The following is a 25403-nucleotide window of genomic DNA, read 5'->3' as shown; positions in this document are numbered from 1 at the left end:
GGGGGTGTTCAGCGGCACTCTGCGCAGGGGGGTTCAGCAGCGCAGGGGGGGTGGGGGAGGTGTTCGGCAGTGCAGCCGGGGGCGGCGGTTGTTCGGCGGCGCTCAGCGGGGGGGTGGTTTGGCGGCGCAGTACTCGGTGGGGGGGGGTGTTACGGCGGGGCGGTGCTTTTTTTTGCTGCTTGGGGCAGCAAAAAAGTTAGAGCCGGCCCTGGGGGCAGTACAAACTTTCCATCCTGCCACCTACCTAGCACTAGGTTTTCCTGGCAGTTCTCCCATCCATGACTGAACCTGGCCTGATCCTATAGTTTGTAAGATCTGATAAATACACAGCCTGAGATGTTCACAGCTTTGTCCCAAAATATCATTACACATGGTCCTTGGATCTTGGAATAAAGTGGACCTGGACCATGGTTGCTTTTTCTCTGGAGGAATGTGGCCTAGGTACTTAGTCCCAGAGAAAATCTGCCCAAATGAAGGTGCTTGGGGTGCCAATCCTTAGGCTGAAAGTTGTCCAGGAGCAGGCAGCCAATCAGAACTGAAACCTTTTTTTCCTACTGCAGGTGGATTTTCTGGCAGGCCCTATGGCTTTACTCTCTATTGGACTTCCCCTGCACGTTCACTGATTCTCACCATCTGTTGTTATGTTTTGCCAGGGTTGCTAGAGAACCAATTATCCAATGAGGAAGCGAAGTGCTGCGATGTGCAATGGGACTCTTGTGACCACCCACCAGACAGCAACTACAATGCGTCCCCCAAATCCACAGAGTCGGAGTCATTCCATTACCACCGTCATGACCCCCACCTTCATCACCACCAGCAGCATCACTATCACCTCTACCACCACCACCAGTACCACCAACCCCACCCACCATCTTTGCTGCCTGTCTCCGCAGGGTCTCGCCTCAGCAACAGCAAAATCAGACTGTGCGTCCTGGTCCTTATGCTTCTCCACACCATGGTGTCCTTCTCAAGCGTGCACAGCAGTGAGGGGACTGCCAGCAGGGGGCTGAGCTTGGAGGCCCTGCCTGCCATGGATGAGAGCATAACAAGAGATGAGTGACCCAGAGGGGAAAGGAAACGTCCAAGCAGAGTGCCAGCTCTTTTCCTGCCAAGGGGGGCACACGCTATTCCTCCAATGGGAGGCACAGGATTGGGGGTGATGCACACACACACACCCCTAGCCACACCCCCAAGAGCTGCTCGCCACGGGGCATCCCCGTGATGAAGAGTCTTTAATGCGCACAGGGCTGCAGGACTCAGCTTTGAGAAGGGTTCAGTTAACAACAGCTTTTCAGCTGTGTGCATCCTGCCTGGGAGAGGCTCTGGGAGCTAGCGCAAAGAGGTATAGAAAAGGGGAGGGGGCTGGGATGGGAGAGGGTCCCTTTGAAAGAGTTCTCCCCATGGAAATGCCACTGCTCTCCCTGCCACCTATGAGGTGTCTCATGTGGTGCCCCTATTTTTTCTACCAGCTGGATAATTCAGTGCAATGGGTTCAAGAAATTGGTTTATCCATTATTCCTTCCCCACCCCACACCCCCAGTCTTTAAACCTCACCAACGTATATCGCCAAAGCTGCTAGATGGCATGTACAGCAACTCAAACACCTCAAAACAAACCCCAGCTAACTTCTCCTCAAACCTTTCCCTGCTGAGGGACAGTCTTGGGTCCTTAGTGTGACCTGGTGACCCCTCTGTTTGGGTAGCATGGTGTTAGGCTCACTCTCTTGCCAACAGACAAGATCCATTTCTAAGACTAAGTTGTTGGGGTGGAAGATGTATTACACGGCATTGTGTGTGCCATTTGGGGTTGTATTTCTTACCTCAATCAGCCTTTCCTTGTCTGTGCCACTCTTTTCCTTCAATACACTGAACATAAAGAACATCCCCTGTGGATGTTGGCAGTAAGTAGAGAGATGGATGTAGTGTGGGATGGAACAAGAAATTATATTCCCAGAGTTCTTAACACTTCACTCCCCAATGTGTCCCCAGAATTTTCTTAAACTCCTGTACTTTGTTTTCTCCAACAGCTTGTTTGAGTTTGGAGAGGGCAGCAGTTAGGGAAACAAGAATCTACAAGAGGCAGATGTCACATACTTAGTGCTTAGGCTGAGGGAGATGGAAGTGTCATGTCACAGTGAGCAGCTCTGCAGGGGCAGAGCTGACTGCACTAGTTTGCAGTGGGGCCAGGGATGGTAACAAATGGATAAAAAGACCCAACTTGCACCCTCTAAAGTTTCCCAGTTACGAACTCGTACAGCATGTGGGAAGAGGACTGGAGAAATCCAGCCCATAGGGAAATAGTTTCCCAAATAAAATGCCACCAGCTAATAAAGCACAGGTGAGGAAGAGAGGTTTCATGTGCACTATGTGCAGCACTGATCATACGACTCCTGGAAGTCCTGCTGGAACAGCCACACTCAGCCTGGCAAGATGTTGATTAGCAACAGCTTAGATTGACTCAACTTTATGTCCAAACACTGTCATAGACTGGAATTCAGCCCCATCCAGATATAGGATCCCACCTCTAACTCTGACCTTTCAAATTCTCCAGCCCGAGGACTGAGATTTATACTCATAGGGAATGTTGTAATTTGAGGCATGTGGCACCCCTCCACTCCTTCTATGTCCCTTTATAGCTGATATTTCCTCCTGCAGAGCCCACGTTCAGAGTAATTTCTCTCATACTCGCAGTGATGTTACTGTAATGGGCTGATGATATCATTAGGAGGAGCAAATTACATTTTAGGAAGGAATGCCTGGGGTCCTGGCTGGAAACAAAGACAAACTAATCAGGAATGAGAGAGGAGTTGAGGGTCAAATATTAGTGAAGACAAAGCTCACTTTGGAGGGGGAAGACAAGATGAACTTGTTGCCCAACATCAGTATGAAGTGAAGCACAAGGAGACAGAAAAGAATGTTGTGCACAGTTAGATGCTCTCCCTCTCTCCAGGTCACAGTGACCGGGAGCATTTATTATTCATCTTGCATGGCTCATTTAGGGAAAAATTAAGATCTAGATCCCACCACCTGAGACAGCATATTCAGTGGCTGAGTGGTTGTAACTAGGGGTCAGGCAAACCAACTAAAATCAGAATTAGACTGGTTCTTCTGTCAAATCTCAAACCAAGCCCAGACCTGTCTGAAGGTCAAAGGAATTTCATAAAGTTCAGGATTTATAATACTTTTGTATTTCCTGGCTTCTGTTGAATTGAAGCAGAAATAACCAAAACACCATGAGAAAAGCTACTTCCTGCCTGGCTGGAAGAAGGAAGTACCAGAAATCTCATGGGAAAGTTGGATTTTCTGACATTTCCAGCCCATTTCCAGACCAAAGAGGATCGGAAAAGCAGCTGAATGTTTGGATTCTTATTTGACTTGAACCTCAGAATTTTGGATGATGTTTACATATTATTATTTCCCATGCATTACCAAAGTCCTGAATGCATAAAGCCTGTGAACACCATTCTCATAGCGCCAAACAGACCCATTGGCTATCGGGCTAAAACTGTGTAATAGGGCTAATACAACTAGTTTTCAGGGCACATCCTGGGGACACTTCTCAAGACAGATTCTGTTGCTGTTTGCACCCATTGTGGCTAGGACAGACCTTGTGTGAATATTCACCACAGCTACCATGTATTTGCAGTTTGGTTCACTCTGATGTAAGAACAGATATGTGCAACAGTTTAGCAAATATGAATCAGACCTTTTTGATCTTGGGATTTTTTTGCCTTGGCATTTGAAACCAGCCTTTGTGGTAGCTATGATGACTTGAGCAGATGACTAGGCCAAAGGAACATGCACAAGCATGTTTTTGTATCAGGATAACAGACTCTGACTCATTTTTTAAGGAAACTAAACTTCACAGGAAGTTTTAAGGACACTAAACTTGTTAAGGTTTGAGTGGCCACCTAATTCCAAGTGTCTACTTCAGAGATAGGATGAGTCAATCTTTAAACCAGGGGTGGGCAAACTTTTTGGCCCGAGGGCCACATCTGGGAATAGAAATTGTATGGCAGGCCATGAATGCTCACATAATTGGGAGGGGGTGAGGGCTCTGGTTGGGGGTGTGGGCTCTGGGGTGGGGCTGGGGATGAGGGATTTTGGGTACAGGAGGGTGCTCCCCCAGGCTGGGCCCAAGGAGTTTGGAGGGTGGGAGGGGGATCAAGGCTGGGGCAGGGGGTTGAGGCGCAGGGAGAGGCTGAGGGGTGCAGGCTCAGGGTGATGCTTACCTCAAGCGTCTCTGCACACTGCCCCATCTGCAGGCACCACCTCTGCAGCTCTCATTGGCTGTGGTTCCCAGCCAATGGGAGCTGCGGGGGTGACGCTTGGGGCGGGGGCAGAGTGCAGCCCCTGGCTGCCCCTACGCTTAGGAGCCAGAGGGGAGCCATGCCACTGCTTCCGGGAGCCATTTGGAGTGGTCCCTGACCCTTCTCCCTAGCTAGAGCACCCAAGCGGGGCAAGCCCCAGACTCCGCTCCCCCATGGGAGCTCAAGAGCCAGATTAAAATGGCTGGCGGGCCGGATCTGGCCCGTGGGCCGTAGTTTGCCTACCCCTGCTTTAAACAATACAATAGGATGGAGAAGAGCAGACCAGTTTGCACATCAGCACATGATCCTGAGTCACCAAACTTGTTCAATGTCTGGTCTGATTCTGTTCAGGTCAGACACCAAGCAGAAAACTCTGAGTACTGCTCAGCCCAGGTGGGCATAGTGGCCTGTTTCAATTTTTTTTTTCTTGTCATTTCTGCTCTCTGTGAATGCTAGGTAATCCCATAAAGACTGTGGGCCTGAATCTCATTTATACTAAGGCAATCTAGAGGGACCATAAAATGGGTGTAAATGTAATTATGCCCACCTTAAAGCCCCTTTACCTTGCCAGAGCCTTTTATACTGCCAGGACAGTGTGAAAGATCCTTAGGGTAAATGAGAATCAGGCCCTACATGTGTCATATGATAACAGGAAGCCACATATTGATATAAGAAAATTTTGTATGGGTCTGTATTATGTGACTTGTTTACAGTCCCCCAAATCTGGGGGTACACAACCTGAATCTGAAGAAAAGAGAGAATCTGCCACAAAAGCTGCCTACATTTTCAGGACAGGCCTTTATTCACCAGTTCACAGCTCAGTGCCAAGTGTAGAAATGCTGTCTGACTGAACTAAAATAGAATAGATAGGGTTTTGTGGACATGGAATGGGGCTAGAGGAGGTTGGTAGGGTTTTGTTGGAATACACTATATGCTTCAAGACATTTTCTGACCTTAATCAATATGAATTGATGAACTGCACCTCTTTTACAAAGTACCTTGGCACCTGTTTCAGGATTGTCATGGTTTGTGACTTAGATCAAGCCACTGTCCTTTCTCCATTTGTTTTATTCCTTCTATCCACCACCCACTGTAACTGTCCTGAGACCGCTTTCTAGTTTCCAGATGACATAGTTACTGTGAGAAATGCCACTGCCCTTTGATTGTAATACCATCTTGTTGGCATAGAATGCAGATGCATTCCTGTTTGGTCCTTGATGACCAATGCTAAACCAGAGCAGAGTTCTGCAAAGATACCCTCTTCTGAAGGATAGTGGAGTGACCACGTAACACTGTGAGCAAATAGAGTTCAACCCTCTCATTCTTTCACCTTTAGTACACAAAATATTTTCCAAATGTTCCTTATTTACTTGGTAAGTGCTGATCATTTGCTTGCCTTGATTGGGCAAGTAACTTATTACATCCCAGCAAATGATTTGAGAACAGTGGGAGCAGAGGGGTGCTAAGCCATTTTAAAAATCTAGGTCCAATTGTAGGTGTTGAGGCTTTCAACAAACCTTGCCATAAGTGTAATTAGTAAGAAACCTACAGGAGCATGTAACTACCATGTAATTGCACAATTTTAGTCTATTGAATGCTAGACAGTTACACAGTAATTAAAGAGGCCTTGCAGCATAGCTATGCCATGGAATTAAAATGAGAGCCAAATAATTTTTCAGGTTATGGTCTCCCGTAAGATTCACAAATAAAAGTCTGCTATTCCACCAACAGGAAGGCCATCCCATCTGCCTGGCATGAGGGAAATTCAGGGAAGCCTGGTGCTGGGTAAGGTGACCAGACAGCAAATGTGAAAAATCGGGACAGGTAATAGGAGCCCATATAAGAAAAAGCCTCAAATATCGGGACTGTCCCTATAAAATCGGGACATCTGGTCACCCGAGTGCTGGGTTTCCATTGGCCTGGCAGGGTCAGGACTGTCCCCTGACTATGCTGTTTTGTGCTAGTTCTTTCTCTCTGCCCATGAATTTACTTGGTACCGAGGGTGATTGGGGGGAAAGAGTTGTATCTTCACAGAAACAAGCTTTTGAAAAGAGTTATTTTCTCTAACAGGTCCAGGCTGTTGTCAGTAAGTTCTGTGGTTTTAGTGCACCATATGCTGTATTCAACACTTTGCCAGTCTAGTTAAATGAATCCAGGCTGGGCTGCTCTCAGAACAGGACTGAGCAGCTGGAAGCCATGTTTATTACATTTCATCATTATAAGGCTGTCTGATAAAATCCTCTTTCTGGTCTGACTGTGACATTACACTCATAATAAACCTCTGTCTATGGTAGTCCTCTCTCTGGTATACAGTGGGATGCTCCCCTTTACTTAGACTGTAACCCTGCCTCAATAAAGCCCATTTACATTGCTTACATTATAACAATGTTTCTCACTAGTCCTGGTACTATTTAGCATGTGAGATAAGGAAAGAGGAGAGAGCATGAGTCTCTCTGCAGAATGTATGCACAAACATATATGTGTCACATAACTCAACAGGGGCTTCAAGGCTGAGAAACCTCGCTGGAGCAGATTTCAGCACAGCCAGATGTGTGCTGAGAAAACACTGATCCCAAATGGACTTATCTTACTATGAATTCAGAATCAAGATGCTACTTACTTTCCCTTCCAGTTCAGTGACTTGGATTCTTGTCTCTGGAGAGAGACTCCATGCATTGGTGTGGATATGTAAAATCAAGTGTTCCCCACAATGCAAACTGAGCTCTGCTCTATTGAGAGAAAGAACCTGTTCTCACAGCAGTAGCTCCTTACAGATGCATGCAAAGTGCTTCCTTTCCCCTATAGGGTCTGTCTGAGTCAATGTGGGGATCTGATGGGGTAGAGTTAGCCAGGATTCTCTTACTTTTCCACAGGACACATAGACCTGATGAATATTCATTCACATACTTAGCCACCATATGATTTGGCATTATTGGCAAGTTCTACTCAGGAGAAGCCCACGGCCTGAATTAGCAGAGAGAGCAGCAGGTCATGACTGAGGTGCACTGGTAAAGTTGTGAAAGGAAAGCTCGTGAAACAGCTGCCCATTTTCTATCTGGATCTAGCTGGGGTATTTGTTTTGGGTTTTGCACTTAAAGTAAAGTACAAATTCTATAAAATTATCTAAAAATAAAGAAAAATCTGTAAAAGGCTTTGTTTCCTCTGACAGAGCTGACTCATTACCTGAACCTCTTTCTTGTGAAAATATGGATACCCTGCAGCCCCAGATGAAGGATTCCCAGGGAGTCTCATCTTCATCCAGGCACTGGATTAGAGAAAATATTTTGAAGGAGTCTGATGACTAAAGCAGAACACATCAAGTAACTTGGTAAACTCAGAAAACACCTTGAAGTGGTTTTATTGAATATATTTTTGCTCTGCTTCAGTGGAAGATGTTAGGACAGTTCAGCCACTGCCCCTCAGCACCCCAGATAATATTTGGAAGGAGGCAGTTCCCCTTGCCCCATCTTAAACAAAACTTCACTCATGATAGCTACCACTTCGGTTGCTGCTAGTTTACAAACATGGCACCTGATTAGCAGTATGGTTGCACATTCCATTTCTAAACACCCCTCACTTTTTCTCACCATCATGGTTTTCTTGTGCTGTACTTGAAATTAAGGGTTATGATTGTGGAACATTCCATGATGACTTCTGCTAGGGAGGGTCACTAGTTTGTGTTCAGACTTTATTGCTATGCTTTTTATAATAGTCTCTACCCAGAAAACTTTACAGTGGCTTATAACAAAGGAAAATATTATACCTAGCCACCACATCTGTGTATTTACCATAAAGAAATGTCTAATAGAATTTAATTATGGGTGATAGCAGTAGAGTTCTACAGAAATTTAGTAGGATTTTATGGAACTCACTGTAAAAACCTATATAATTTAATAGAAGATGGGATCCTTTCTATAGACTGTTGGAACCATCCTAAAGAATTCTAATAACAGGGACAGAATTCTCTATTAAATTATTTTCCATGTGGGTTAGGAAGGACAGTCTCCAATATTTAGCCAAAATGTAACAATCTTTTCATGCTGACCTTTCCAAAAAATCTATTCTAATGCATTTCAGTGGGACGATAGAGGTGTCTAGTCAATGGGAAGGTAAGGATTTCTATTTTTCCTTTCAAGTGGTCCCTATTTACAGCCTTCAGATATTGGCATATGTGTATAAGGATTGTGTGGATCCTTCCTTTCCATGTCAGTGTTGCTTTGTTCTACATCTCAGAGGTGCAGTAGCTTATTGGCAGCTCATTAAGATTATTCTCAGACCTATGTTGCTCCTTAGAGAGTGCTCTTGTTGGGTGATTATTGTCATTTACTCACAGTATGGTAGGGGAATGTAGAGGATGATACAGGCCTTGCATATTGGCTCAATTAGAAAGACAGTAGAGCTCAGATACACAACTCAATATGGGCAGGGCCAATCTCAAAAATGTAATTTGTTCATTTAAGAGTTTTTATTTTGGTGGATTAAAATTGAAAAGCCTTTTGGAAAGTATAGTTTAAGGACGGATTGGAGCAAAATGTCAGTTGACACATGAGAAGTGGGATAAATGGTATCTCCTCAGTTGTATGGATATGTGTAGACACTATCTTTCTGATTTTATTTAATCTTTCATTGGAAGAACCTGATACAAATTGCGTAGCTGTCAGACAGGAGCTGTGATGCTGTTGAACACTTGGGGCCTGACTCTCCATTCACTCATACTGCTTTTACCCTGATGTATCTGCATTGACTGTAATGGAGCTACCCCTGATTTACACTGGTGTGAGCAGGTAGAGAATAAGGTCCATGGGTTGTATAGTTCGTCTCCATCATTCTTACAAGAACACTGAAATCCTTGAAGATTTGCACCTTTCCTATAGCTCCAATCCAAGAGTTCTGCCATCCCTAGCCAGAAGTAGCAGTGTAAAGCTGAGGAAGCCCACCATTGACCCTTCTTTCCCAGGACTTGTTATGCTTATAAGAAGCACATGGGATCTTTTTCAGGGGAAAAGGCAATATGCCGCGTTTATTGAAGATACAACAATTAGCATATGTATTCAATCACACCGCACACACACACACACACACACACACACTGTCCCGCCAGTCAATGTTATAGTTGCCAGTTAGGTTGATCACCGGTAGGGAGGAGCCGGGTTCCGTCGGTCGCAACACGATTCTCCGGGGAAGTCTTGGCAGGATGAACCCAAAATTTCATGGCAAGGCACCCTGTTTATATAGTGATTTTCCTTCATTGGGACCAATGAGTTTTGCTCCGTCATGCTGTAATCAATTATTGTTTGACGAGTGCTTGTTTTCTTAAATTATCCTTCTCATTCTTTATCACAGCTGTCTCGTCCTCATTGATAGGTGCCTGTCTCATCTTTAGACTCGTCAATCTGCCCTCCTCTGACATTTCAATAGGGGCGTGTTGCAGCCTCCTGACGCCCTTGCATCTGTTTCTGGTTCTTCCCTTGTACATCTGGTTCAGCGATGGCCTTCACACTTATCTCTTAACAGATACATTCCTCATTCACACACAAAACAGAATTAATTTACACAGAACATTTTGAACAGGAGCATCAAATTGCAATGCAAAAGAAAAAATATCATTGCATTCTTTTACTTATGTTAAAATGCTAAACCTACAACAAATTGGTGACCCTCAAAGGTCTGGCACTGCCTTGAAATCAGTCCAAACACCGATTCTGGCTGATGCATCTCTGCCCATTGGCCCATTAGGCCATTACTTTCTGTTATTCAAAAAGGGTGGCTGGCAGGATATGATCAAATCATACAGCAATACATTTAATACATGCTATATTATTATTCTTTATTCTTCATTCTAAATTATATTAATACAAACATAAAATCCTACTACTACAGACTGACTGGACTTACTTTGCACTCAGAGGGCTTTCCATTAGATGAGTCTCAAGTGTATTTACCAACATTTGCTCTGGCCTCTTACATTTTGGGGAGCAGTCCTCCAGGCTCTCTAGCCATTTTTTCCCTTAGGTAGGTCTCACGTCACAGCCATACACCATCCTTCTAGCTAGGAAAGGATAGACAAAAGTGAATGAGCGGTCTCATAACCCATTGGCCTGGTTAGTGTGGAACCTGAACTCAGATCCTCTGTGCTGCCCCTAGACCAGAGGTGGGCAAAGTACAGCCTGCGGGCCACACATCCAGCCCACGGGACCATCCTGCCCGGCCCTTGAACTCCCGGCCGGGGAGGCTAGCCCCCGGCCCCTCCCTCGCAGCCTCAGCTCACCGTGCTGCCAGCACTCTAGGCAGCGGGGCTCGGAGCTCCTGCTGGGCAGCATAGCTGCAAGAGCCGCCAGGGGTAGTGTATTAAATTGCTCCCTGTAGGAATGTGTTACTTATGGAGCACCAGGACTCATAGCTGTAAGTAGTACACCGTAAGTAGCACGTTCCTATGGGGAGTAATTTAATACACTACACCCTGGCTAGGGAAGGCTGTGCCTCCCCAAACAGCCTGGCCCCCGCCACCTATCTGCCCCATTCCCCTGACTGGCCCCCTCAGAACGCCCGATCCAATCCCTCCTTCTCCCTGTCTCCTGACTGCCCCGACCCCATCCACACCTCCGCCCTCTAACAGGCCCCCCAGGACTCCCATGCCTATCCAACAGTCCCCTGCTCCCTGTCCCCTGACTGCCCTCCTGCCCCCCAGAACTTTTGCCCCATCCAACTGCCCCCTGTTCCTTGTCTCCTGACTGCGCCTGGAACCTCCTACCCCTCATCCAACCCCCCACCCTCCACCCCCTTACCATGATGCTCAGAACACCAGGACTGGCAGCCGTAAGTAGTACACCATAAGTAGCACATTCCTATGGGGAGCAATTTAATACACTACACCCGGCCCTCCATACAGGTTCGGAACCCCAATGTGGCCCTCAGGCCAAAAAGTTTGCCTACCCCTGCCCTAGATTGTCAAGCTACCCCTGGTGCAATTCTTAAGGAGACAGCACCTCCTCCAGCCTTTCAGGGCTCCCTTCTGTGATGAAGGGAGGTAAACATGGGGGTCATGTACAATGCATAAATCATTTTCAAATAGGGACATTTTTAAAAATCTTTGATTACTTTTAAATGTTGATGGAATTTTAATGTCTTCAGTTTTAGATTTCTAACCTATCCCCAGCAGACATGCCCCAAGCACATGGACATGATTTATAAACCATGTGCAGAACTCACTGACCAATTACCCACCAGTAGTCTCCCTCAGAAGAAAGTTGACACATTTTGGAATACATTTCTTTGGTATATTTTAAAGTTCTCCTCATGTAAAATAAAGTATTCCATATGCTTCCCAGAGAGGAGCCCAATGGGTGCAGCCTAATGGTCTGATTCCCAGCAAGTATCAGTGAATCTCTCCTCATCTCTGAGTGAACAAGGCAGCAGCAACTGCTTATGGGCAAATTGACATGATGGTGTTTTCCAGAACTTCATAGATACATTTCCATTCTATTCTGATACTTTGAGGTGTTGCTACTTTTTGTGCTAGACTTATCCGCTAACCTGATCCTGCACACCCCATCCTAAGGAACCAAATATCTAGACTCCGAATCCCTCCCATAGGGCACAATCACCTAATCAGGTATCTTTCTCAAGCATCTGATGGAACCCAGCCTGTAAAGAACTTCTGAGTCTCATTCAATATACAACCATCAGTTCTAGTGATCTTCACCCAAATCTCAATGCAGGGCAATGGTGGCACTACTCACTGGGCTCCCAGTCCATTTGCAAGAGACAGACTGGATGACTGAATAAGATTTTCTCCTGCTAGAGTACATGTACTGTATGTCTGAGTTATTAAATATTTAATTAAAACATCATCTATCCCAATTCTTTGAAGTTCCAGGTACAGCAGGTCAGCAGCAAAACTGAGTCTGAGTTTTCTGTTTTACAGTGATTATGTTCATTTAATCCAAGATAACCTACCTGGGGAATTGCTTCTGCATGTTCTTGACTGAGAAGTGTGTAACTGAGATGCTATCAACTTCAAGGAGGCATTACTTCTTACTCCCCCAAAACCTGACCTCATGCTGACTGCCCCCAACCACTCTACTAAACAACCTCTGATTTTGTTTTCCAAATTAAAAATCAATCCAACACCTTCTAACCCCATCCACTCACATACTACAGATAGGGGCAGCCTTTTAAAAACCAGAGATTCCCCCACACACTTAGAGGAGTTTAAAAGGGGGAAGAAACTAAACACACTGTTCCAGTGGATAAACCACAAAGCTGGTGTCTTGGAAGTGGGAAGAGCAGGCATCAGGTTTTCCAATAATTTTTTTTAAGGGGTGGGATGGGGACAATCTAATATGGATCCTGAGGAAGACATTTCTTATACAATCCTCCTGACTCTTCCATCCCAAGCACAGGAGATGCTGCTTCTGCAGCTACAGCTCATGCACCACACATGCCCTCTCCAACCCTTTGCTGATAACTGGGGCCAAGCACTGGAGAGCATAGCTCTGGGAGAATCACATGGAGTGGGGCAAGAGAACGTCATTGGTGATCAAGTAAGCCCCAGTGGGATGAACTTGTGTGTCCGTGAAAAAGGTTGGTTGTGACTAAACCCTTCTCAAGTGCTTGTGAAATATTGGTGGTTACTGAGCTCAGACCTGCAATAGGTCCTTTTACAGTACATGGTGGCGAGGTGAAAAAAAACATACTGCTGAAGTAAAAATATTCTTTCTACTCCCCCCTGCCCAATTTCTCTTTCTTTCCAGCTTTCTTTTCTCTCTGCCTTCTCCTTCCCCTTGCTTTCTCTATACCCTCTTTTCCCCTTTCTCTATTTCTCTCTCTTCTCCCCTCTGTCATAAGAAAGTGACTGTGTCCTTTGAGGGGACAGTTTTCTTATGCCATTTTATACACTGTGCTTCATGTTTAGAACTTTTTTGCACTAGTTCCTATTACATTTATTTTCCAAGATGGTTTGACAAAAAACAAAAAAAAAAATAAAAAACAAAACCATGCTATAATTCAGTTGTATTAAAAATATTATCCTACTACTCTCTGTGTTCAATAGTCTCTGTACCTGTAATGCTTTCAGTTCTGTTGTACTTTGGGGCAGAGGTTTTCTCGGCTCCTTGTTTAACCCAGTAAAGAAATAAAATGTTAAGAATTGATGATAACTTCCCCCTCACTTTCTCTGTGGCTTTATTTGGAACTACTAGGTTATACAATGTGTCTTGTATTCTGAGGCGATTAGCTGGGATTGTACCTTGTCTAGCCTTAGTGCCCAATTGGCCTCTTACCTCTGGGTGAATAGCAGAGACTGTCCTGCAAACCATAGCAAAGAGATGCCAGTGTTGATCAAATATAAATTTGGGAAAGTGATACAGCATGAATGAAGGGTCCAGTGGCTCTCATTTGTCTGTCCTATTGGTGGTTTCCTTCAGAATCCAATATCAAATGGGGACAGAGCAGGCAGAATAGAGGGACAATAACACTGTCCTATTGAATTTTTTGCAACCTTTATTTTTTCTTTTCTTTCTACTCATCAAATTTTTCAGTGGGTTTCACCTCAAGACAGTCAGAGGCAATGATAAACACCCCAATTCCAACAAGGGATTTATATAAGAATAATAACTAAACCACTGAGGTCCACTGTGGCAACTGCCATAATTCTGATGCCCATCTGGAATTTATTGCATCTGGACTAAGAGCCCAGCATGCAGTGGGACTAGGACATGCAGCACCAAGTCAAGTACTTTATATTGGTACCCAAGAGGCTACATAATAAAACTCTGAAGGCTACATTTTGGCCATCCAGCACTATGCTGAAATTTCCTGCTTTTTCTCTCAAAACAGTTAAAGAAAGCAGAAGGGGAATGAGAGGGATAGAGAGAGAAAGGAGGAAAGTGAGAACAACATACATTTAAGATGAATGGAGGAAAAAGATACCAAAGTGTACCATAAGAAAAGGATAAAGACGAAAGAATGGGTGGAGTGAAGACAGGAACAGAAAATCCATTAAACAAAACCAGGGGAGATGGAGTATGCTGTATTCTATAAAATGTATAAAGGAGAAAATTGATTGCCAGGATAGTAAATACCAAATATGTTGTTTGATTTTGGACACAATAAAAAGAATTTATCACTCTTAGATTGAAGAGGTGATTTTGTGGCCTCAGGCAAGGTGTATTCCCTCTCCTCTCCCTTGGTTAAAGCTAAAATCATTCTTGCCATAAAAGCTTTTGTCCATGACCCACAGAGATACTTCAGAATAATATATATTTTGCCTGTGAATACCAGATTTCACCAAACAGTAGAGTTTCAAAAAGCACACACAGGAGAAGAGATGCCTGGAGCCTTTCCCCACAAGGGCTTTTGCCTCCAGCAAAATTGATAAAGGGCAAATTCTATGGTCCTTGGTTGAGCAATACACCCATTGAAGGATGGCACAATTTGGCCCTAAGTATTTTGTGGAATATTCAAATGATATTACCTAAGCTGCTGGTCCCTGCCAATCCAGGTATACTCATTTTGCAACCTCACTGAATAGCAAATTAGTGGACATAAGAGTATTTATTGCTTACTCCCATTTTCTGACCAACTTACATCCTGTTTATATAATGAATTGGGCCCATTATATCTCAAATGAGAAGCAAATGAATTTCCTTTCAGTTTTCCCACTCCCTATGCTAGTGAATGAGTCCTCCTGAGGCCTAAACCTGACCTGGTTAGAACTGCCTCAGACTCTCTTATCTGGCAGTAACACCTACTCACCATCCTCCTATACACTTTCATCTCTCCATTCCATTTCCATCACACATTCAGTCCTTAAGCCAATATCACTATTCTGCTCTGCAACCTCAACATGAGCCTGCAGTGTTTCAGGGTTGCAGAGATTGCTTGCCAACTGCCTGCTTTCTTGCTTCTTCCCACATGTACACACACGTATGTATTTTCCTTCCCGGGGTGCCAAGCATGGCTGTGTACACAAGACTTGCTCTCTCCTCAATAAGGCTGGCACCTGATTTTCCTCTCTATAATGTTCTGCCCCAAGGACCTATCTACTGTGCAGAAGATTACACAAAAAATTCTCTTGGAAGAAGCCAATATGTTTAAAACACACTGTCTGGTTATCTCCCCATGCACATCTTCATGGTGTGGAGTCCAGGGGTACATTAGTGATTCCCATCTCTCAGGGAAGGTGCTTTTGATTAGTCCCTGCTGAGATTACTCAAGATCATGATGATCCAGGCAGCCTGAGGCTGGAACAATTCTGCTTATTGGTTTGGTAAGTTACTAGCTTTGCAGCAGTCAGGGTCCAAAGGTTATTAGATCTGCCTAGGGACAGAAATATTAAGCAATACAGTGAAATCCATTCAACTAAAGAACTGAGGGGTAGAACCCTGACCAAAAGACATGCAGCAGTGTTATCTGGGGTCAGTCTAAGCCATTACATTCTGGAGCTCAGTCAGTCACATAAAAACAGTTCCAGTCCCAGGTCCCAGTTTCAACACGTACATTGTTTTGCTTGCTCTGAACGTTTGTATTAACTGTCTAGATGTTGTTCTCCATGTTCCCATATCACTTAAGACAACAGAAAAAAAGAGTAATGTTGCAGCCCTCTCTCCACCTTATGAGGCAGACCTGCTATCCAGATCCTCCCTCCTGTTTGCCCTGTAATAAATTATGACTCTCCATTCCCCAGTTGTTTATAGCAAGGTCCCTGACATTTTCTTTTTGCTGCTGGTATAATGGGCAAAGTGAAAACACAATTGGCCTGCCTGCTGCAGACTGAGGCCTGCAAATCAAAGCAACTGCAAGGAGGGGCCAAGGCCACGTGGGGAGCTCAGGTGGGATAACCTGAAGAAGCTCTTTCTGTTGAATTCTAGGGAGAGCTAGCAGTCCCAGGCCTTTATTTCAGGGTTTAGACTATGACGGTTGTAGTACTACACAGCTCCCCTTGCCAACTGAAACTGCTGCTTCTAAACCTGGGGGGAGCCAGTTAGAACTAGAGAAGACAAGGGGAAGGACCAAGGTCCTCCAGTGCTCCAGGACACCTGCCATGAGAGGAAGCTGATTTTGTCAGATAAATCTACCTGATCCCAATGATGATACCTGTTAAATGCCATGGCAGAAAAAGAATCCTCCAAGATCACTGCTAAAAGGCAGTAGCAATAATTATATAGCTCCCTAGTGTAAATCTCAGCTTTCCACACAGTCCAGTTCTGTTTTGTTGGTGCCTTAGGGACAATAGTTGTAAATGACGCAAGGTCTTAAGTTAAAAATAAAGACATATGGAGGTGCTCTTCATACCTTGGGAGGGGAAGGAGTCAGGGAGTGGGGACAGTTGTTGCATGTAGTGCTAGTACTGGAAATGAAGGAGATAGGGCAATGATGGGATAAAATAAGTCTCTAGGGGTGGGTCTGTTCTTCTAAGGTCAATTTGTCATAGTTTGCTTGAGGTTTGTGGTTTTGATTTTTATAATGAGCCTAGAGAATATGATCATCACAAATGAAAAATCTTAATTAGTTAATTAATTAGGCAGGATGAGATAAGGAGTTTCACCCAGTCTGACTGGAGCCTAATTTGCATGGCCTTTCATGCAGTTTATTAGTAAAGGAAACCTGATAGGACTTGGCATAGAGTGCTGGGAGTTACACTGGGATTAGGGACACAGATTCTATTTTGATGGGGGCTGGATACATCCTGGCAGTAGTAAAGAGTTCAGATGTAGCCAGCTCTTCTTTCCAGCCCACAGCAAGGTAACAATTTGTAAATGCAAACATGGTGTTTTGGATTTATTAGCTTGGTTTGCAATCTGTTGTAGGGTTTGAGAGTCTCTTTGAAAATATATAAATCCATTTCTGGGTTTCAGACACCATCAGATGCTTTAACTAAATCAGATGTTTGGGAGAGGAAAGAACATTTCACCTTACACGTGGCTCAGATTTCCTGGCAGGTTTTATGGATCAGCTGTGATTCTAAGTAGACCAAGTTTATAGCTCTCTCTTGGAAAACCCCATTCCCACGGAGTAACTGTTTTCATACTAAAGATTAGCACAGCTTGTTGCCCCAGCAGCCAGTCCCATCAAAGATTGCCCAAGTATGCAGACAAGGGAAAGTCAAGATGATTTCCAGTAAGGAAGCACAACCATGAGCTTCTCAAAAGCAACTTGAATGTGTGTTACCGGGAGCAGCAGTTTCTCTGCTTCTGTGTATATAGTGAGATCACCTTTAGGCCCTAAAAGGAAAATATACACCAAGTTCCTTCCTTCATCACTACCTTCCTAGAAGGGAAACATTGAAACACAAATGGCTCACCCCACTCATCCTCTTTGGAGCATTTGTCTCCATTCCCCTTCAATGGTTTTAGACTATGAGCCCTTAGAGCAGGGACCCATTTTATGTCCAGCTCTATATTTTCCAGTGTACAGCACCATACACATTTATGGAGATCTATTAGTACTTAATCAGAAATAAGAGCAGCTTTCAATAACCCAGTGTTTCCTTTTGTCAGATTCAAACAGGAATGCCAGAATCCACAAAAGTATTTAGGCTCCTAACTTCCATTGAATACATTTGTCGATCTGGGCCTAATAGCTCTCACTAGAAGCAAGCATAAGAGTAGGAAGGCCCACTGATAGCTTCCCACATGGTCAGTGCAGACCTGCAGTCCTCCCTGCAGTGTTACCAGTGTACTTCATTCCTGGCCTGTAGCATTCCCTGCTATTAGAGTTGTAAGCCACCCCACATATATGCCAGGGAGTCTCACCCCTCTAGACATCTCCAGAGCAGATGCTATACAACAACAGCTGAAATGTGTGGTGCTTTTGTGATGTGGGCAACATATGGCGAGAACAGAACTAAGGTCCCTTTGCTCCTTTCATATATGGCCCAGTCTGGGTTGGAATCCATGTCTAAAGAGATGAATGGCTCACAGCATTGCCAATTCCATGTATACAAAAAATGAATCTGGTCCCAAAAATCATGAGATTTAAAAATCATGGGATTTTTAAAAAATATTTTGGGGGTTCTTATTATTTGCCTTCTGGATTCTCAGCTTTCAGGTCCACTGAGGCCTCATTTTCAAGCTTTTCTAAGCAACCATGAAGGAAACTGACTTTTGAAAATGAAACTGAAACTCTCATATAATCACGTGACTCCAGGAGGTAGGTCTTTGAGAAAAACAACAAATATCTCAAGAGTCCTGATAAAATCACAAGAGTTGGCAACACCTTCCCCACGCAGTGTTCCAGATTCATTTCTGGCTCTGCTTCCATTTCACAGCTACGTAACTCAGCTTTGTTAATTCAGTACTCAAATTTCTCATATTTACTGGACATGCAGGTTTATCAGATCTGTGACTACTCTAGACTACCACACAGAAACAGGAGCTGGCCCTGGCATAAATACCTAAGACCATATATGAGGAATGCATCGAAATCCATACTGAGTCTAACCACTGTACCATCTAAGCAAGAAACAATGACTAGTAGAGCAGAACTTCCAGGGCACCGATCCATGAATGAAAAACATATCTTGGTTCATGTAACTGTGATTCTTCCAACTGACCACTGGATGTCACTGGTGTTCCTCATAAAAGCATCAGAAACAGCTAAGCTGCTAAAGGAAATAGCACAGGGGTAAGTCCTGAAGAAAACAGTTGAAGTCTGACATAAGGGGAACTGAAATATCCACTGAACTGCGGTGCCCTATGGAACCTTTCTGACCACCCCATGGATCAGACTGACAACTTTCCAGGACTCCGAGGGCTGCATTTAATTTGCATATATATATCCATGTAGTTTAACACACGCAACTCAAAATATTTTCTGGGACTTTTATCTTTTTTTAACTAGAAATTGCTTGTGGCTTGTGTGTGGTAGCAATAGAAACTCCTATATCAAGCAGAGTGCCCCAGGGATCGGTTCTGGGGCCGGTTTGGTTCAACATTTTTATTAATGATCTGGATGATGGGACGGATTGCACCCTCAGCAAGTTCGCAGATGACACAAAGCTGGGAGGAGAGATAGATATGCTGGAGGGTAGGGATAGGCTTCAGAGTGACCTAGACAATTGGAGGATTGGGCCAAAAGAAATCTGATGAGGTTCAACAAGGACAAGTGCTGAGTCCTGCACTTAGGAAGGAAGAATCCCATGCACCGCTGCAGGCTGGGGACCAACTGGCTAAGCAGCAGTTCTGCAGAAAAGGACCTGGGGATTACAGTGAAAGAGAAGCTGGATATGAGTCAGCAGTGTGGTCTTGTTGCCAAGAAGGCCAATGGCATATTGGACTGTATTAGTAGGAGTATTGCCACCAGACCAAGGGAAGGGATTATTCCTCTCTATTCGGCACTGGTGAGGCCACACCTGGAGTATTGCATCCAGTTTTGGTCCCCCCACTACAGAAGGGATGTGGACAAATTGGAGAGAGTCCAGCAGAGGGCAACCAAAATGATTAGGGGGCTAGAGCACATGACTTATGAGGAGAGGCTGAGGGAACTAGGGTTATTTAGTCTGCAGAAGATAAGAGTGGGGTGGGGGGGATTTGATAGCAGCCTTCAACTACCTGAAGGGGGGTTCCAAAGAGGATGGAGCTAGGCTTTTGTCAGTGGTGGTAGATGACAGAACAAGAAGCAATGGTCTCAAGTTGCAGTGGGGGAGATCTAGGTTGGATATTAGGAAACATTATTTCACTAGGAGGGTGGTGAAGCACTGGAATGGGTTACCTAGGGAGGTGGTGGAATCTCCATCTTTAGAGGTTTTTTAAGGCCCGGCTTGACAAAGCCTTGGCTGGGACGATTTAGTTGGTGTTGGCCCTGCTTTGAGCAGGGGATTGGACTAGATGACCCCCTGAGGTCTCTTCCAACCCTAATATATTCTATGAATAAAAACCCTACTATTGATCAGCTGTATCCTCACACTGTAAAACACTTGGAATGCATATGGATCAGGGGGAGGTATCCCTCTTTTTCTTATCCTGTTGATGTTCCACTCAACAAGCTGCAAGACTTAAATATTCTCAATCCTAGAAGCCTCACTCCCCTGCTATTTCCCACCTTGCACCAGCAGTGATGTCAGGGCCAGCTCCAGGCACCACCTTAACAAGCAGGTGCTTGGGGCGGCCAAGGGAGAGGGGCGGCACCTGCAGCAATTCGAGGGCAGCAGGTCCCTCACTCCCTCTAGGAGCAAAGGACCTGCCTCTGAACTGCCGCCGCCGATCACAGCTTTTTTTTTTCCCCCCAATTGCCGTTGCCGATCGCGGCTTTTTTTTTTTTTTTTTTTTTTGCTTGGAGTGGCAGAAATGCTGGAGCTGGCCCTGAGTGATGTGCAACCCAAATGGAGAGATGATGGCAACTCAAGAACAGGCAAGACCACTGGTCCATCTGGAACAGTTAGATGTTATGGTATGGTGTGAGAATTTCACAGAAGCAGCTTTTTGTTTCTCCCTTGCAAAAAGCAATATTAGCCAGTGTGAATTCTGTGGATATAGGTGCTGGTGCGATCTGCTTGGAAACTACGTTCCTGGTCAACTCTCCCAACCAAGAAGAGGTTAAATGAAATATAAGTTGCTCAAAGGGCTTGTCTACATGCAAAGTTGCACCAGTTTACCTAAATATGTGGTTTAAAATTGTGACTTAGTTAAATTGTTGGAAAAGGCTGTGTGAACACCCTTTCATCTATATAAACCTGGTTTATACTGCTTTAGCTTGTTAGTTTGGAGTGAGTTTAAGATTAACTGAAATCTGCTACTTTTAAACCCAAATTAGGGGGTTGCATTGGTTTAATTAATATGGTTTAAAAGCTGATATGAATTAAACCAACGTAATTTCTGTATGTAGATGAGGCCATAGATGTAAAAGCTGGCTAAAACAAAGGGAATAGCTGTAAATTCATCTTGTGATTTCATAAAGACTGAAATGAAATGTGTCAAAAATTTCTCCTGTAAAAATCAAGGAAAATGCAGCTGTACAGAGGAAAAAAAGTAGAAATGTTGGAGAACCAAGTCAAAACTGAAATTTAAGAAATACTTGGAAGGAAAAGGAATGATTCCAAAGCTGAAATGGTGGATGAGATCAGGGATCTAACCTTACTTCTTTAACATGCACTAGGGAACTTTTAGTGTGTGCACCACGCCAATTAGTGCACAACATATTAGTGAACACTAGAATTTACACCTCTGGTGCAGACTGATGCACAGTGTAGACAAGCCCTGAATGGATTTTGGTTATGAAATCTGAACTTCTATTATTTGTGAAGATAGTTTAACGGATTACAGATAAGGTTTTGGATGCTCCTTTTGTTGTCAGAGAAAGTAAAGCTATAGTTTCAAACTGGTTTTCCTGTGGGTTGGCAATTAAATGCAGATTTATGCATCTAAAAAGGTGACTTAATTTTCATATATATTGAACACCTGCAGTTCCCTTTAACTTCTCTGTGAATTAAGCATTCAGAACCTCTGAAAACCAGGCCACTTTTATTTAGGTACCTAAATATGGATTTAAGGATCTAACTTTTGGCACCCACGTTTGAAAATTTAGGCTTAAGCTGTCTGAGGAGAGATGGTGGGTGTTCATTGTCTCTCTTGTCTCATCTTTATCTAAAATGCAATTTGAAATCATGTTTTCTATTGTTCAGAAAGTAGAACAAGGAAGTTTCCTGGCCTTCCCAAACAGCACACATGAAATGTATTGGATATGTTCAAATTGGGATTTATTAAAATTGGCATCAAGGTTGCAGTTATTTATTTTGCACAGCCAAATTTCTGGTTACCCTTCTAGACTTTTATGATTAGGTGGAGTTGCAGTGATTTTCACAATCATGTTACTGGGGTTTGGAGCAGCTCAAGATCTATCATGTGTTACAGCCTACATGGCTGAATGTGAGGAGGGCAACAGCAGTGGTCCTGTGATCATCATGGAGGTTCATCATTAAAGTAGGAAAGGGGAGACTAATTGGAAGTACTAGTATTGATCTGAGTGGGAAGCATACAGTAGTACTTTCTTCCTGTCTCCCTAGTGAGAAATCAGGCCTGGAAAGTTGGCTTTGGTTAGAGTTTAATAAATTTTAGCCTGGCTTTATGACCCAACAACAAATATGTATTTATAGCTGGTCCACTGATCTCATCTTTCCCTTCAGCCGTAATGTCTTGCTCCTCTTGTGCATTCAAAATTCTTTCTTGTTTTGTAGCCTATCCCATCTCTGAATTCTCACAGACCAGTTTCTTATTTCTGTATCCTCTACAAACATCTGAGCCTTGCTAAGGAATCCATCATAGGGTAAAGGACACCTTGCTCGTGCTGGTGAAAGATGTCGGTCCTTGTAGAGAGTGAATTTGGTGTTCTTGTATCAGGGAAATGATGCTGCAATATGCCATTCTGAGACCAAAATGCTGTATGTGTTCATTCACTGTCATCCAAGATTAACTCTGTAGCTTTTACAGATCCTCCCCTGCCAGCCCCTTTGGGCAGCTCTTCTTTTCAGAGGAGTGCAAAGAATGTATGATGCATTGCTAGAGAAATAACTCACTTTGATTAAAGGAATGTTAATGGACATTAAAGGTCAAAAGGGCCATCCCAGACTGAGAAATCCAAGGTATATCAAGTAAGTGACATCATATTTCTATATTTTAATGCCAAAAATATAGGTGTACACTTACATTACAAAAACCCCAAAACAACTCTCTCCCCACCAAGCCAGTAGCAAAAAGTATTATATTTCAGCTCAGTGATATGGCTGAAGGAGTCAGAGAAGAAGGAGTCTGTATTTTATTATATTATCAATAGCATGTCATCTCCTCTGCACCCTTCTTTTCTTGTCACTGGGGGACCCTCTCATTGTTTTACTTTGTGAAGAATGACAGGCTGACTGAGCATGTTTAATACTTTTGCATGTAGTCTCTTTACCACAGTCGCAGGCTATCTATTCACTCCCCTCATTGTCTGGCACTCTCTCCTAAATTCAATCCAGCTACTCTCCTGCACTGTCCTCTCCCAATCTCTCTCCTACTCTCATTCACATCCACTCACCTCCTGATTCACTATTTCCCCCTTTTACTCCCTCACTCACTTAATCACACACAGCCTCTCCTCTCTTTCTCCCTCTTCTTCTCTACCTTGTTCCATTTTGCTCTTCCCTCCAAATCAATTTGTATTAGCACCATCCTTCTCCTCCTAAAATAAATTACCGCAACTCCTGCCCCCAAGATGGCATACATCTTTCATCCAATATCATTTATGTCAGTCCTCCCCAAAAGTCAATTAGCAATGCCTCTCTTCCCAAAATCACTTTGTCTTTAGCTTGCCTTAGAAACATAGTTAAGATCCAGTCTACAGAGCAGACTGGAACCATATCTGTCACTGGCTGAGGGGCAAGCTGTGATGAAAATAGATCCTGACATGGTTGTTTTCATAATATAGATGACCAAAAGCATGTCAGCATTAGATTTTTTTCTCTTGAAAAATGTCCTGCTATTGCTAACTCCATTTCAGTTCCCCTGAGTCTAGTATGGACAAGAGACCAGCATCCCCTGGTATTTTTACCACCATAATGTAGATCTGTTCTGAGCAGACTTAGGGCTTGGCTACACTTGTGAGTTACAGTGCATTAAAGGAACCCCGGGCACACTAGCTCACTACCTGTCCACACTGGCACGGCACATAGAGTGCTCTGACTCCACAGCTAGAGCGCTCCTGGTACTCCACCTCGGTGAGCAGAATAATGTTTTATGCTCCCCCACTGGAGTGACCCATCGTCAGTGTGAATGAGGTGTTGCATTACTGAGCTCTGATCAGCCTCTGGAAATGTCCCATAATCCCCTTAAGTCAAGTGGCCACTCTTGTCATTGTTTTGGATATGCCCTTTGAAAGCTCCGTTTGACAGCCGGCATGCTTATCTGCTCCGAGACAAAGCAACCGTTACTGTGGAATGCTGTGTATGAGAGAGCGAGGCGGGGGCAGGGGGGGGAAAAGGGGAAGTCTGCTGCTGTCTGAACTTACAAGACAACATGCTGACATGCTCTCAGCCCCCCCAAAACCCGCTCTCACCCCCCACATACACACAACACACTCCCTGTCACACTCCCCCCTCCCCCCTTTGAAAAGCACGTTGCAGCCACTTGCATGCTGGGATAGCTACCACAATACACTGCTCTCTGTGGCAGTTGCAAGAGCTGCTAATGTGGCCATGTCAGTGCGCTGGCAACTGTCAGTGTGGACAGACTACAGCGCTTTCCCTACTGTACTCTACAAAGGCTGGTTTAACTCAAAGCGCTCTACATCTGCAAGTGTAGCCATGCCCAAAGACAAAATGATGATTAAAACACTGCCCTGTCTACACTAGTACTATTGCTACTGACAGAAAAGATGAAAGGGTGGGAGGAAACAGCCACAGAGAGATTGTAAGCTCTTCACAACAATGATCATTGTCACAGTTTCAGGATTAACTGCACTTTTGACACTGTCACTTGTCTCAAGCGGAGGCCTGCATCTCTCTCCCTCCAGGCTGGGGTTTAGACTAAGTCCAGAGATGCCAATTCTCCCAACTTTGTTGCAAGCCTTGTGATATTTGATGTTTTTCTTAAATGGCCAGCTCCTGGAGTCCTGACTCTCTGCATCATTTTAAAAAAGAAAAGTTTCTGACCCTGGTGGTTATGGAGAAAAGCTGGAATTAGCAACCCCTAAAGACAAAAAACCAAGAAGGCAAATAAACGAACCCCAGATGTATTATTTTTCAAAATCTCATGATTTTTAAGCTGATCTCCTGTTGTGGGGGGCCTGACTTGTGATTTTTGGACCCTCCAAGTTGGCAATGCTGCGTGACTGCCCCTCTTTATCTCACTGTGGTTTTCCCAGCAAGTCTGACCAAGCTCCACCACCTGTCGTTAACTTTTCCCCAGAGGCTACTACAACAGTTTATGCCAATTACCAATTACCACCTTCACAAAGCAAAATATGTTTATTCCTAAGCAAAAGCATTACAGAGAAAATGTATACAAAACCAGTAAACATTCTACACACAAGCTAAAAGCTTACCAGAGCTCACGCATCAGTCTTATGGGGCCCTAGTAAGCTAACCCTTCCACAAGTTTTGCCCCATGACAAAAGGTCCTGC

The 25403-nt window shown here is 44.2% G+C and overlaps 1 protein-coding gene across 2 annotated transcripts in view; it reads left to right on the top strand.

Moving 5' to 3' along the window:
* Positions 1–9637, top strand: part of NALF2 (NALCN channel auxiliary factor 2) — a 90421-nt gene extending 80784 nt beyond the window's left edge. For both annotated transcript variants that reach the window (XM_005284518.4, XM_042853301.2), the window contains one exon: positions 654–9637. In XM_005284518.4, the coding sequence (XP_005284575.1) occupies positions 654–1060 (407 nt within the window). In that variant the 3' untranslated portion in view covers positions 1061–9637. The remainder of the gene's footprint in view (positions 1–653) is intronic.
* The last annotated feature ends 15766 nt before the right edge of the window (positions 9638–25403 follow it).

This window comes from Chrysemys picta, chromosome 9 (assembly GCF_011386835.1).
Source record: "Chrysemys picta bellii isolate R12L10 chromosome 9, ASM1138683v2, whole genome shotgun sequence".
Classification (NCBI taxonomy): domain Eukaryota; kingdom Metazoa; phylum Chordata; order Testudines; family Emydidae; genus Chrysemys; species Chrysemys picta.
This window is presented reverse-complemented; position numbering and strand designations above follow the sequence as displayed.